Source organism: Canis lupus, chromosome 10, assembly GCF_048164855.1.
Source record: "Canis lupus baileyi chromosome 10, mCanLup2.hap1, whole genome shotgun sequence".
Lineage (NCBI taxonomy): Eukaryota > Metazoa > Chordata > Mammalia > Carnivora > Canidae > Canis > Canis lupus.
Window position 1 is genome coordinate 56,516,150 of NC_132847.1, and position 15,183 is coordinate 56,531,332.

The following is a 15,183-nucleotide window of genomic DNA, read 5'->3' on the forward strand; positions in this document are numbered from 1 at the left end:
AAAGGTGTTCAACATCACTCATCATCAGGGAAAGACCAATGACAATGAGGTATCACCTCATAATTATTACAATGGCTGCCACCAAAATGACAAGAGATAATAACTGATTACAAAGGTGTGGAGAAAAAAGAAACCTTGTGCACTTTTGGTGGGAGTGCAGAGTGGTGCAGCCACTGTGGACAACAGTATGGAGTTTCCTCAACAAACTAAAAATAGAATCACCATATGCTCTAGCAATCCCATTTTTAGGTATATATTCAAAGGAAATGAAAATATGGTCTTGAATAATGCTTCACTGCAGCATTATTCACAATAGCCAAGGTGTGGAAACAGATGCAGAAAAAGGCAGAGTGTCAACAGACAAACAGATAAAGAAGATATATATTTGACCACAAAAAGGAAGGAAATCCTACCATTTGTGATAACATGTATGGACCTTGAGGGCATTATTCATAGTGAAATAAGTCAGAGAAAGAAAGACAAAAACTGTATGATCTCACTTATATGTGGAATCTAAAAAAGCCAAACTCATAGAAACAGAGAGTAGAATGGTGGTTACTAGGGACTGAGTGGTATGGGAAATGTGGAGATAAGGGGCAGTGGGTAAAAACTTCCAGTTATAAGACAAATAGGTTCTAGGGATCTAAGATGCAGCATTGCATTATAGTTAATAATACTGGGATCCCTGGGTGGCGCAGCGGTTTAGCGCCTGCCTTTGGCCCAGGGCGCGATCCTGGAGACCCGGGATCGAATCCCATGTCGGGCTCCCGGTGCATGGAGCCTGCTTCTCCCTCTGCCTGTGTCTCTGCCTCTCTCTCTCTCTCTGTGTGACTATCATAAATAAATAAAAAAAATTAAAAAAAATCTTTATAGTTAATAATATTATATGGTATACGTGAAAGTTGGTATGAGAGTAGATCTTGCATGTTTTCATCACAAAAAAGAAATAGTAATTACTTGATGTGGTTGGAGTGCTAATTAATGCTAGAGTGATAATTATTTTGCAATATCTAAGTGTATCAAATCAACACATCGTGTATGCCTTAAGCTTACATAATGTTATGTCAATTGTCTCTCAATAAAGCCAGGAATGACTGACTTATTTTTAAGCTTTTTTTGGATATATATGGAAAGATTTTATATATATTATATAATATATAAAGTGTATAATACACATAAATAGTACACATTATATATAATATAATACATGTACATGTATATGTATATATACACAAAGAACAAAACTGACCTCTTGCTATTTATACAGTTTCTTAGGCTATAGAATCTTTAAAGATTCTTTCAAAACCCCTGCTGTGATAACTTCCCTCTCCTGAGTGTGTTGCCGTTTTCACTCATCCATTCTTTTTTTGGAAGAACATTTGGTGGATTTCTTTTATGATCATACCAATGGCATTGTAAACACCCTTGCATAGGAAACTCTGATTGTATGTCCATAGGGTATCTCCCAGAGCTGGAATTACTGGGGCAGCTCATGAATGTTTTAAGGCTCTTCGTGTTTTCCAGGTGGCTCAGACAACCGTCACCAGTGGGACAATGCCCTCAACTGCTACTGTGGGTTGTTGATTTTATTTTTAAACCTTATTTGTTTGAGAGTAAAAAAGAAAACAAAACCAAGCCCTTTTACATTTGCATTGATCTAGTTTCTGATAACATGGTGCATTTCCCACCCCACCTCCCCCATTTCATTTTTCCAATACTGAATTCATCTCAGTATGTTTTGCTGAACATTTTCCTGATCAGAATAAGTATTCTAGAAAAAAAAAATCATGAAGCCTCTGGTTTTTCTAGGTTGCAAAGTCTAATTTACAAACAGATGGATTAAATTCTTCTCTGGAACAGCTCCAAAGGAAAATAGAAATGTGTCGAAGCTCAAAGGGAGATAAAAAAGTAAGTATTCAGTATTTGCTGAGCTATGAATAGTAAAGATGCATTACCCAAGAATTTTTTTTTAAGATTTTATTTATTTATTCCTGAGTGACAGTGAGAGAGAGAGAGAGAGAGAGAGGGAGGCAGAGACACAGGCAGAGGGAGAAGCAGGCTCCATGCAGGGAGCCCGATGTGGGACTCGATCCCAGGACTCCAGGACCATGCCCCAGGCCAAAGGCAGGTGCTAAACCACTGAGCCACCCAGGGATCCCCTGCATTACCCAAGAATTATAAACTGGAAGTAAATTTATATCTGTCATCAAGATTTCTCCAGCTCCAGAGGGCCTCTGAGCCATCCTATTTAACCCGTGTTCCATTCAATGGAATCAAGGAAGAAAAGAAAACACAGCCCTCCTCCAGCCCCCAGCCCCTCCCTGGCAGGCAGAGTCCAGTGAGTGTGGGGCTGCAGTCTGACCTCACTCCGCCTCTGAGGGCACGAGGCATCCCTCCTGTAATTGGAACTCAGCCATAGAGGAAACACAGAAGCAGAATTATGCCTTCTGCACAACCACTTTTTGTTTGATTTTTCATTTGCTGGTGTTTTTGACCATTGCACATAAACTGGTTACTTCTGTTTTCTCTACATATGAACTGTGAAAAGGCCAAATGAGAGCAAAATGGATCAGCACAGCAGGTCTCTGGATGTTTACGTTGTTTACTTGCTTTTTTCCACCTTGTGCACACATCTCTGTCCCCCGGTCCACATTCATCCTGGCCTTCCTGGGCAATGTTTTCTCAACAGCTCAACCAGGCGCTTGAGAACCAGATGTCTCAGCTGGAGCTGTCTTAGTGGGATGGTCTTTCCTCACCAAGCTCTGTCTTTTCCATTTCAGTTGAGTTGAGGTTTTATTTTTTTGTTAACACTGAGAGGACATTTGGTTTCTATCTTTATTGCTTTTTCTTGCATAGTAACACATGCTTCGTGAAGAAAGTTTGAACATCCACAAAACATAGAGTGAGTACATGTCCCTCATGTTATTACTTTTTTGCAGTCTGCAGCGACCTCTGTATTTTTGTGCAGTTATTCATGCACATCTCCCGGGCAGCATGAAGAAACCAGATTAATCTGAAGTAACCCCTTCAACAGACCCTCTAGGGACCACTCTGCCTCTCCAGAGCAGAAACATTCGCTCTTCCACATTTCCTCACTTCTCCATCCCCCTCATTGTCCTCTCTGGTGGTGTCAGGGTGTTGGACAGGGTGCCTGTGGCTTGCACAGCCACCTGGCCAGGTCAGGGAAGCATGAGCTTGGGTGGGCAGGCAATTGTGTGTTGATGGAAGCAACTGGTTGAATATTTCTGAAAAGCATTGATTGGGAGATGAAAATGATGTATCAGATGCCAGGGACAGGTGTGGTCATGATTATGTGCTCCATGGCCTGTGAAGAGGGCCTCCTGGCTGCTGTGTGCAGAAAGGCAGGAAGGAACAGAGGAGAGAGGCAGGGAGACTGAGGCAGAGAGAATGGTGGCCTGGCTAAGGTACCAGGAGAGACACCTTTTGGTTCCAGAGTTGAGTAGCAAATAAATGGTTAGGACTCAGAGTGCACTGGAAATGAAGGAAGAGAAGAGGCCAAGGAACGCCCTGGCCTGGGTCATCTATGTAGGTCAGTTAAAGATTCAGGGGACCATGAATGAGGACTTCTGAGTGATGTGTGAGATGCACAGTGAAGGTGAACATCCTTACAGGTGCTTCCCGGCATACCTCGGGGCACGGTCTATGGGATTGCTGCTACAGGGGGATGTGTATGTGACCTTGTTAGGTCACCTTCCAGAAAGGCTGTGGTCATTTCACTTCTACACAGCCTGGCCATCTTGGGCCAAACATTTCCTTCTAAGAGTTTCAGAGCTAGAAGTGACCCCAGAGAGTATTCTGGGCCCCCACCCTATGGATGAGGAAACTGAGTTGAGCAATCTAAATGATTTGGCCAGAATGAACCCATAAAACCAGGACTAGAACTCTTGATGCCCCATCAGTAAAAGATTCCCTGCCCCAGTGCAGCTGCCCAAGAGAGCCAGCCAGCATTCCCCGCTCTCCCAGATCCAAAGAACCAAGAGGCCGACAGTTCAGATGGAGACAATTGGCCCTCCTGCAACCTGCTTTCTGTGGCTTTCTTCCCCTAGATGGTGACCACAGAAGACATCCTTGGCTTCGTCCAGACTTGGAAGGAAAGACTTGGCCGGAGGATTCAGTACCTCAATTGCAGGCTAGACACAGTGTCCGTGACTCAAGTGGTCTTTACTGTAAGGCACAGACAGTAAAGAAAGGGGTTGGGCAGTGGGGAAGGGTGGGTGAGCTGTCTGGTCCAGGCTCCTAGGACACCAGCAGGGCTCAGCAGAGCCTAAGGGAAGAGGCGGCTCCCAGGCTTCTGCTGGACACCAGGCCAGAGATGCCTTGGGAAGACTATAGGTTCTCTCTTCAGATCAGGGTTCAAATCCCAGATAGTTCACTTCCCCGCCTTGGTCTCCTCAGGGACCCCTCACCTCTTGACACCATCTCCTCATGTCCACCAGGACCTTCAGCTTACCCCACCCACTGGTTCTCAGGCAACCTTACCTTTCAGCCTCTTCCTTCCTACCCACATCTAGGAGCAACCACTGGCTTCTCCCCACCCGACCCCCACCGCCCCTTCTTGCCCACTTGGTGCCCTTTTTCTCTCACTTCCCCTCATGATCCATTCCCTGAGCTGAAACCAGACCTGACACTGAAGAAAGTTGGTCTGACTGTGTCACTCTTCTGTCCTCAGGGTAAAATCCAGACCCTTGGACTGGGCCTTCAGAGCAGGCTCCTCAGTCTGCCCTCCATGGCTTCTTCATTTCTCGCCCTCACTCCCACCCCAAAGACATTATTTTCCCCTGGGCTTTCTCTCAGACCAGACAGTTAGACCAGACCAGACAGTGAGATCTCCATTTTAAGGGCTGTCTCTCTAGACTGTGTGGCCTAAACGGGCAGAGCTTGTGTCAACCTCACCTCACATTCAGCCTCTCACTCCAGGCTTTGAATGCCAGAGGCACTCGATTAAATTCCAGGGGGGAGTGTGGGCATAAGTGGATACCCACATATACCAATGTGGGCATAAGTGGACACCCCTCCAGTTCTGCTCTGGCTACCCTCTCACTGCCATGTTTTGAACCAGCCCTCCCTTCTACGGAGAAGCTCTTCACACCATATCACCAATACTAAGCCTCCATCATGCCACTAGCAGTGCACCCTTCAAGACAGAACTCAGGAGTCCATCTGGGGTCCTTCCCTGTTACAGTCCATTACTGAGCCTGGGCTCAAATAAAATAAGGAATAGCCTAACTAAGCACTCATTGTGGGCCACCACCCCTACCCTTTCTCAAAGGTCCAACTTGTAGGGGGTGTTGACCACTTACTTGTGCACACTTTCATTCACTCATCCCTTTCAAGAACAGTGCCTAGGCATATCTACAGGCTGGCCTTGTAGGTCTATGGCCCTCAGTTTCATGGGAGACTCTGGAACTTCTTCACAGCACTGGTCCCAATTTTGACCAAACATTTATTTGTAGAGTTCATATTAAATGCTTGCTCTCTGACCAGACTTTAAGCCCTGTAAAGACAAGGGTCACATATTACCTCCCTACACTGTGTCCCAGGACCCAGGCAGAGCCTTGCAGAAAGCAGGTACTTGGGAAACATTTCGAAAGCCAACATGCGCGCATAGATGAATGCATGCATGAATGAATGAATGACCGTCTAAAGTTATGACCATTGCCATTTTTTTAGAAGAAAAATAGAAGCTCAAAGAATCAGGCTGCTGGCTTCCAGCTGCAGGACTTGGGTGAGGTAGTACTGGGACATGAACCCAACCTGCCTGTATCCATAGCACCTAGGAGGGGCTCATACACTCAGACCCTTCTCTTGGGCCTGCAGGACAATATCATGACTGACCTGGAGGTGGAGAGTGACATCCTGGTATCTTCAGAAGCCCTTGAAGAGGAGGCCAAGTTAGACTTGGTCACCCCTGAGTCCTTCGCCCAGCCGAGCCACATGGGGAAGCCCATGATTGAAGACCCAGCTGTGGAAGTGGTCAAGAAGATCCTGCAGTGAGTGGCCATGGGGTGTACAACAGGGCCCTGCCACCAAACCTCATGGCCCAGAGTCTCCAGGGACCATCTGTGGGCTCCCACATATGAGGTTCCCACCCCTGACAGCCTGTGACTTCATATAAGGGCCTCTCCTCTTGAGCCTCAGTTTCTCCCTCGGAAATGGGGGTCATAATAAGACAGGTACACATGATATTGTGGGCTGAGATGTTACCCAGTGCCTGACTTGAGCTGTCCTCATGGTCACTGGGGAAAAGCTCATGTCCTTTCCTTTGGTTTCAGGTTTCCTGACACAAAATGCTCAAACCAGCAGTGTGACAAAGACCGGTCCCAGACAGGTAGAGGCTAATAGGCCTGTGGGTGTCAGGGCACCGGTGGTGGGGAAGCCAGTATTGCCACCTGGTCCATCCTCACCAGGTCCTCTCTTCTTTTCCTGGGTCCTCATCAATCAAAGGCTTGAAGCGACACCAGAATCGAGGAGAACATGCAGTGAGAAAAGCCCTGTCCAGTGCCAGTGCCACTTCAGCAGGAAGGTAGGGATGCTGGGCTGCCCAGGATCTCCCCTTCCAGGTGCATTCCCCAACCCCCTAGGCATAGGCCAGAGGCCACCCTGTTGCTTCACCAGACTCTCCTCAGAATGCAATGCCTGTGCTCACAGCTCTGAGACCCTAAGGGACCCAGTGAGCGGTTGGCTCTGAAGTTCTGTGTTCATTCCTGCTGAGTGCCACAGCTCACATAGGCTCCCACCTTGAGAACCCATCTGGGTGTTCAGTGGTTTTCCATGAGTACAGTGGGCAGATCCCAGCCCTCTGCCCATACCCATCATCCTGGTAAAAAAAAAAAAAAAAAAAAGAGGGACATTGGAGATGGCTTGTTGGAGGAATCCGAGACTTCTGCATCCTGGCCATGTACTCTGCCCACTATGCCCCCATCGGGGTCGTCAGACTCATGGTCCAGTGCAGGTGGGGCCCCACTGTCCCCCAATGCTGATGTTATAGAAGGCGAGTAACAGAGCCAGTGGCTGAACTGACTTCTGGGTTCTCTGTGGGAACCATTGATGTGGTTTAATTCCTGGTTTTGAGGAAGTAGCAGTGAGGAATCAATCTCCTGCTTTGCATACCTCCGAGAGGTCCTCTTGAGGACGAATGCCATCTGCAATGTGGAAATAAACCTAAGACCAACCAGATGAGAAAAGGAAAGGCTATTTATTCGGAACTTGGTACAGCAAGGGAGTCAACCATCATCATTTAGGTTTTAGTAGAGACTCAAAAGCAGGCAAGGGAGACTGTATGGTGGAGAAAGGAAGGGCTTTAGGTGTGCTTTTATTGGAGGCTGTTGATGTAGGGAAGCTAGAAGCAGGCAAGCTAGCAGCAGGCATTCAGTGTGATTATTTACAGCTGCAAATCTGGCTCTCTCTGGTTGGTCCTAGGTTAGAAGCAGGGACAAAATTTAGGGAAGCTGTCAGTTAGTAATCAAGTCTCAACCATTTGCAGCTGATTGTCACAGGAGTTATTGCTTAGCACTTTGGATTGCCACAAGAGAGAACAACATGGCTTCCGGCAAGCCTGACCTGCGTCAGGCTGACTTCCTGAAGTGTTCACTGTAGACAAGGAGCTGGTTTCCCGGGCAGGTTGCTGCAGGTTCTGGGTCAGAGTTCTGTACTTAGGTACAGTCCAGCTATTATCCGTTCATATATCCAGTCTCTCAGTGGTTACAAAATGAAGTCCATGTTGCTGGGGCTGTCTGGTGTTATATGGGACATACTGACACCAAAAATTACTCACTGCTTCCATGAAGTTCAAGGTTAACTGGATAGATTGTATTTTTTTTAAAGATTTTATTTATTTATTCATGAGAGACACACACAGAGAGAGGCAGAGACACAGACAGAGGGAAAAGCAGGCTTCCTGCAGGGAACCCAATATGGGACTTGGTCCTGGGACTCCAGGATCACGCCCTGGGCCAAAGGCAGGTGCTTAACCGCTGAGCCACTTGGGAGTCCCTGGACATATTGTATTTTTATTTAAAAAGCACTTCCACCTGTTTTTCTTTGGGTCCTCACCACAGGGAAGCAAGGACACATATCTCTGGGCCTTCGTTACCCCCCTCAGGGGCCTTAGGTCGGTTTTAGTCATAAGAACTTCACCCCCCCACACACCTACACCACCCCTTCACCCCCCGCTAAGGTTGTCTCCACAGCTGTGGGGGAGTAGAGAAGTATTTTGAAGGAGTCAGCCTCAGACCCGGGAGTCACAGTGTCACACAAGCAGACCCAGAGCCCAGCCACGTAGGTGGGGCTCCCGCAGACGGGCCTCCCTCGCCAGCCTCCAGAGCGCTGACTCCCCTGTGTCTCACAGCTTCACGCGGTACTCCAAGCCGCCCAACCGCATGGACAGAAAGTACCAGGTGCTGGGGGAGAAGCCGCCACCTCCCACTGAGTAAGTGCCAACTCCATTTTAACCCATTGTCTCAGTCAGGGGGTGGCTCACCTTGACACAACTGAGGGAAACCAAGAAAGGGGGGGATGGGCAAAGCACAAGAGGTAGGTGAGGGGACAGGAAGGGGTCAAGGTCAGTGTGTCTCATCCCAAGAGACATTTTCACCAAAATTTTACATCCTCCAAGCTAAGGTTTTTGGGGTAGCAGAGTAACATACCCCTTTCAAGTTTGAGGTTTGTTTGTGGGATTTAAAAAAATTTTTTTTCTAATGTCTCACCTTCCCCATTCCTCTTTTCCTTTATTTTAATTTCACTGATTTTTTTTTAAAGATTTGATTTATTTATTCATGAGAGACACAGAGAGAGAGAGGCAGAGACACAGGCAGAGGGATAAGCAGGCTCCACGCAGGGAGCCTGACTTGGGACTCAATCCCCAGTCTGCAGGATCAGGCCCTGGGCTGAAGGCGGCGCTAAACCGCTGAGCCACCCAGGCTGCCCAATTTCACTGATTAAAACAAACACTACTGTTCCACGTAATATGGCTACCCTTCAAGCAAACAAGCAGGATTTCAACTTTAGAAAATTAGGAGCACTCAGAGAAAATTAGGAGCACTCAAGATCTACAGTGGACATGGACACACACGTACCCCTTGAACAGGGAACTCACCATCTTAACACCCCTACTTATTAGTCTTTTTGCCCCACTGGTCTTATCTTTGGGGTTTTGTGAACTTTGCAAAAAAAAAAGGGTGGCTTTCACTTCATGTGGCCCAGAAGTTGGGTCCTAGGTCATCAGCTAGATGCTCCCTTATCCCCCCACCCCAAAAAAGACATTCTTTATCATTAAAAACCTTGACTCTCTCTCTCAATTGTGTATGGTTCTGTCATCTTATCACTTGTGTATATTCACATAACCATCAGCACTATCCAGAAACAGAACTGTATCATCACCACAACTGTTCTGTCCCTCTCACTACCCCTTTATAGCCATACCCACCCTCTCCCTCACCATCCCTAACCCTGAGCAACCACTAATCTGTGTTCCATCCTTATCATTTTGTCACTTCAAGAGCGTCATATGAACGGTCTTACATACTGTGTGACCTTCTCAGAGTGGCTTTTTGCACTCAACATAAAGGCCCTTTGAGATCCACCCAAGTGGTCACATGTATCAATAGTTTATCCCTTTATATTGCAAAATAGTTAGCCATCATATGGATACACCACAGTATTTTAGTGGTAAAAAAAAATCACAGGCTAACCAGAAAATGTAATAAATAAATTGAGCACTTATGAAATCTCTATCTTTTTAAAGATTTTATTTATTTATTCATGAGAGACTCAGAGAGAGAGACAGAGACATAGGCAGAGGGAGAAGCAGGCCTATGGGGAGCCTGATGTGGGACTCGATCCCAGGACCCCAGGATCATGACCTGAGCCGAAGGCAGATGCTCAACCATCGAGCCATCCAGGCATCCCACATTTATGAAATCTCTGAAAGGGAAGAGACTTTCCTGGCCCTAGCACAGTGGTGAATTGGTCAGAAAATGGAATCAGACTGATGATGTTTTTACCCCCATACTGCGACTCTGGTTAAGTCCCAAGCCTTCATCTTCTTTATGTACTGCGGATAGAAGAGAATCCTCCCCTTGAAGCTGTGGAGAGGAGCCAGTGTGTCACCCATAGGCCTCCTTTGAGTAAACAGGATCATCACCCCAAGAAGCGCTAGATGAAACCACAAGGAAAAAGATGGAAAATTTTGTCAAATAAATTTTTAAACTCTTTTGAGGTAAAATGCAATTAAAAATTAGATAGCAACCAGCCAAGACACAGTAGTGGGAAATAGGCCAACAAAGGAAAAATTGGCTCTTCTCCCTGCTCCTTTGACCCAGCAAATTGCTATGGAAATTTCCAGCACTCAGTAGGGAAAGGGGAGAATTGAAAGAGATCACATGCAAGGAGAAAATAAAATTAGGAATAAACATGTGGAGAAGACACTAATTCTCACTAGAATGCCAACAAATGTAAAGGGAACAAATCCATTTTATATTTTGCCTGAGATTAAGCAATATGTAAATAGACTTTCGAAGAAGTTCTCAGTTTATTAAGGGAGGGTATGGATGGTCCCTCCCAGGCACACCTGTGCTAGGTGTTAAGGGAAAAATTGTTCTGATACTTGTTAAAATAGTAAGGCTTTGTGCAGGACCGTTGCAATAGATGTCAAGACTATTCCAATAGGGGAGAGATAGGGCTCAACTCAGAAAACAGTAAGGGCAAGAGAAGATTTCTAACCAATGTGCAGAGCAAGGGGTCAGTGGATGGGAGTCTTGCTAAGCCTGCTTGGTAGGATTCTTGGTACAGGCAGGCCATGGTGATCAGATATCAAAGGTGATCAGATATCAGGGTGGGGGGTTGTGCATAAACTGGCTTACTTGCTGGGACACCTCGGTGGCTCAGTGGTTGAACATCTGCCTTTGGCTCAGGTTGTGATCCCGGAGTCCTGGGATCAAGTCCCACATCAGGCTCCCCGCGGGGAGTCTGCTTCTCTCTCTGCCTATGTCTCTGCCTCCCTCTCTGTGTCTCTCATGAATAAATAAATGAAATCTTTAAAAAATAAACTAAACTAACTTACTTGCTAACATAGGACCCAGCAGGGGTGCCCAAGGATGAGGCCTAGTCGAGAAGGAGGCTCAGGAAAGCCTGTCTAAAGTTTGGTCAAGCAGGGAGTCATGGTCAGTCCCTCCTCTTATTCAAGGAAAGAAGATTCATTCTTCTTGTCTTTGGACAGTATCAGTTCATTTCTCATTCAGTCACCTTTCATTTGTTAAAGACCAGGTGAACCATGTGTTGAGACTTGGTAGTAGGGTAGCCAGCCAAGATTTCTAGATGTTGGGCCTGAGGCATCCTGAGTGGCCCACACAGGAGCAGCTTCAGGCATTACAATTGTCCATCATCCAGCATCAGCTTGTTGGACTTTGTTATATTTTGGAGGGAAAGCCAGCTATACAATGCAAAAAGTCTCAATAAAGATCCAGGCATCAAGTTCTCAGCGGCATCAAGTCAGGAGGGTGGGAGAGAATTTGGAAATATTAATGTGAGGAGTTGTAGCCACGAATTGAAGAAAACTAGAAGAATTGAGAGGTTGGTGAGAACTGAGAAAATGTGCCAGACGGCAAGATCCCAGTCCAGTTTACAGGCAAGTAACAAAATCTCAAAGACAGTGAACAATACGAGAATTTTCTACCTCACAAGACTGTGCTATAGTTTTCCACTGAGGCATAAAACTTCTATCTCTCCTTTTTCTGATGCTTGCCTACAAAAGAAACCTGATCCCTTCAGATTTGATCTGATTATTAATGTAGATGTAGGAGAAGGGTAATTGACCACATAGATTTTTTTTTAAGTTTGTGTTGCTGGAACTCTTCATTAAAGAATTTCAGATGAGACTTCAAAAAAAAAAAAAAATTAAGCTCACACAAATCAAAACCACAATGAGATACCACCTCACACCAGTGAGAATGGTGAAAATTAACAAGACAGGAAACCACAAATGTTGGAGAGGATGCGGAGAAAGGGGAACCCTCTTGCACTGTTGGTGGGAATGTGAACTGGTGCAGCCACTCTGGAAAACTGTGTGGAGGTTTCTCAAAGAGTGAAAAATAGAGCTGCCCTATGACCCAGCAATTGCACTGCTGGGGATTTACCCCAAAGATACAGAGGCAGTGAAACGCCTGGACACCTGCACCCCAATGTTTATAGCAGCAATGGCCACAATAGCCAAACTGTGGAAGGAGCCTCGGTGTCCATCGAAAGATGAATGGATAAAGAAGATGTGGTCTATGTATACAATGGAATATTACTCAGCCATTAGACACGACGAATACCTACCATTTGCTTCAATGTGGATGGAACTGGAGGGTATTATGCTGAGTGAAGGAAGTCAGTCAGAGAAGGACAAACATTATATGGTCTCATTCATTTGGGGAATATAAAAAATAATGAAAGGGAATAAAGAGGAAAGGAGAGAAAATGAGTGGGAAATATCAGAGAGAGTGACAGGACATGAGAGACTCCTAAATCCAGGAAACGAACAAATGGTGGTGGAATGGGAGGTGGGCAGAGGTTGGGGATGACTGGGTGACAGGCACTGAGGGAGGCACTTGATTGGATGAACACTGGGTGATATGCTGTATGTTGGCAAATCAAACTCCAATAAAAAAAAATACAAAAGTGGGCAGCCCTGGTGGCCCAGTGGTTTAGCACCACCTTCAGCCTAGGCAGGGCTTGATCCTGGGGACTCGATCCCGAGTTGGGCTCCCTGCATGGAGCCTGCTTCTCCCTCTGCCTGTGTCTCTGCCTCTGTGTATGTGTGTGTGTCTCATGAATAAATAAATAAAATCTTTAAAAAACATATACAAAAAAATAAAAAAATAAAAATAATATATACAAAAAAAGTAAAAACAAAATAAAATAAATAAAATTTAAGTTCAATTTAATTAACATATAGTGTATTATTAGTTTCAGGGGTAGAGTTGAGTGATTCATCAGTTGCATATAACACGCAGTGCTCATCACATCATGTACCCTCCTAATGCTCATTACCTAGTTACCCCTTCCTCTTATCCACGTCCCCTTATGCAACTCAGTTTGTTTCTTATTAGTTGAGTGTCTTATGTGTTTGTCTCCCTCCCTGTTTTTGTTTTATTTTTCCTTCTCTTCCTCTATGTTCATCCATTTTGTTTCTTAAATGCTGCATATGAGTGAAATCATATGAATTTTATATTCCTCTGACATTTTGCTTAGCATAATACCCTCTAGTTCCATCCACAGCATCTCAAATAGCAAGATTTCATTCTTTTTGATAGCTGAGTAATATTCCATTGCATGCGTGTGTGTGTGTGTGTGTGTGTGTGTGTGTGTATGTATCACATCTTCTTTACCCATTCATTAGATTAGACTTTTAAAAGCCTCTTGAGGCTAGGAAACAAGGCCAGATTTCACCAGTAATCCCTCTAGATTTAGGTGAAACCTCTCTTTTTGAGGCCCCCACAATATCCTAAGGTTCCTGGGCTTGCCAGGAAGGGGCCTTCCTTTCTCACCTATAAGGCTAGGAACCCTGTAAACCAGATACAGGCTGGTTTTCCCAAGAGGGCTTTGTGAGCGTTGGGCCCATAAAGTTGACCTTAGCTCCTTAAAATTGTCTGGTCATATCTGATTCTATGTGTCCTTCTCCATATGACATTCCAGTCAAAGCCTTGGTTATATATCAGCATTACCAGTTATGTCCCATTATAAGAAGGATGATTCTTACTGAACTCATGTGAATAGATTTATTGCCATGAAAAGAGGTATACTCGACAAGTTTTCAAATCCTGGGGTGCATACAAGTAGCTAAAACACTCAACCTGTTTCCAATTAGCCCTTTTTCCTTTTCAATCTCAGGTATTTGTTTTTAGGGTCCTCTGAGAACCCCAGGGGGGACGGGAATCCCAAAGTTCAAGGGATTGTGGGAGCTGAGAGCAGGGAGTGGGAAAGGAGGGGTCTTGCAAGGTGGACAGAGGTGGCACTTGCAGGGGCATAATGAACCAGGTACCAGGAAACCAAAGGGGAGATGGAGGTGGTAAGAGGAGGAGTTCAAGGAGCAGAGGTGAGGTGAAGGCAGAGGGCTTAGATGGGCCAGTCTGGGGAGATGTGAAGTTTCCCAGAGAAGCCAGTGAGATTCCACATTATCCTTAGTAAAATCATGCCAGTGGCATGAATCACACAATGAAATACTGTTTGGGAAAGGATGGTGAAAACATATGAAGGATCCTGCCTAACACTTGGCCAAGAACAGTTTTTGTCATGGCCAACAGCAAATGATCTTTCCAGAAAGCAGTTTGGGAAAATAGTAAAGGTTATGCCTTTATGTGCAACTCCTTAGGTGTCTCTCCCAAGGCAACCATCCTATCAAGAAGAGAAAACTTGCACAAAAAGATACACCGTGGAATACTCTTTATCCCAGTTAAAAATGGGAAACCCTAAGAGTTCAAAAATAGGAGATTGTAAACCATGCTGCTTCCATACTTGATGGTGTTACACAGGCATTTAAAAAGATATCTTAATGTGGGGGAACACTTAACAAGTGAACAGAATGTGAAATACACATGAACCTAATTCCAAATTGATTTTAAAAGCAGCAGAAGTAAATATGATAAAATGTTGGCCTTTTTATCCTTTGCTTTTCAGTATATTACTAATTTTCTTTAATTATGAGTGAATTCTCAAATGAAACATCAAGTGACCTATGCACATTTATTTTAGAAATTGGCCAACGATGTACGTGAACAACAGTTGCTGAATCACTTAACAGAAACTGAAAAATCAAGTGTCCTACAGCTACATGCCGTTCTAAGACACCTCTCCCTTGTTTCACTCCAACTATAGAGAAGGTTGACCTAACTGGACAAGAATATCCAATGGGTCTGTGCAAATTTGTTTAACAAAACCGCAGTGTGTGCACAGTCAGCCTCAAGGCCAGAAATGGCAGAAGGAGGATGTTTGGTCCTACAGGAAGTCTTGCTCATTTAATTAATAATTATAAGAAATTGTTCTTTCAACCAATACTGACACACTGACAAGTGCAGACATTGTAGTGGGATGGGGGCGGGGGTTGCTTGGTGAGCAAAAATAGACACAACAGTCTGTGTCCAGGTGGACTTTACCATTTTTCTAGGAGAGAGAGAGGTTAATCAG

The 15,183-nt window shown here is 45.1% G+C and overlaps 1 protein-coding gene across 3 annotated transcripts in view; it reads left to right on the top strand.

The window, feature by feature from the left end:
* The window catches only part of CCDC180 (coiled-coil domain containing 180), a 64,278-nt gene that overhangs the window by 37,458 nt on the left and 11,637 nt on the right, over window positions 1-15,183 (top strand). For 2 of the 3 annotated variants that reach the window (XM_072842029.1, XM_072842027.1), the window contains exons 26-31: window positions 1,810-1,908; window positions 4,068-4,187; window positions 5,839-6,011; window positions 6,294-6,349; window positions 6,466-6,544; window positions 8,369-8,449. In XM_072842029.1, coding sequence (XP_072698130.1) covers window positions 1,810-1,908; window positions 4,068-4,187; window positions 5,839-6,011; window positions 6,294-6,349; window positions 6,466-6,544; window positions 8,369-8,449 — 608 coding nt within the window. The remainder of the gene's footprint in view (window positions 1-1,809; window positions 1,909-4,067; window positions 4,188-5,838; window positions 6,012-6,293; window positions 6,350-6,465; window positions 6,545-8,368; window positions 8,450-15,183) is intronic. The other variant, XM_072842028.1, reaches the window with a different exon arrangement.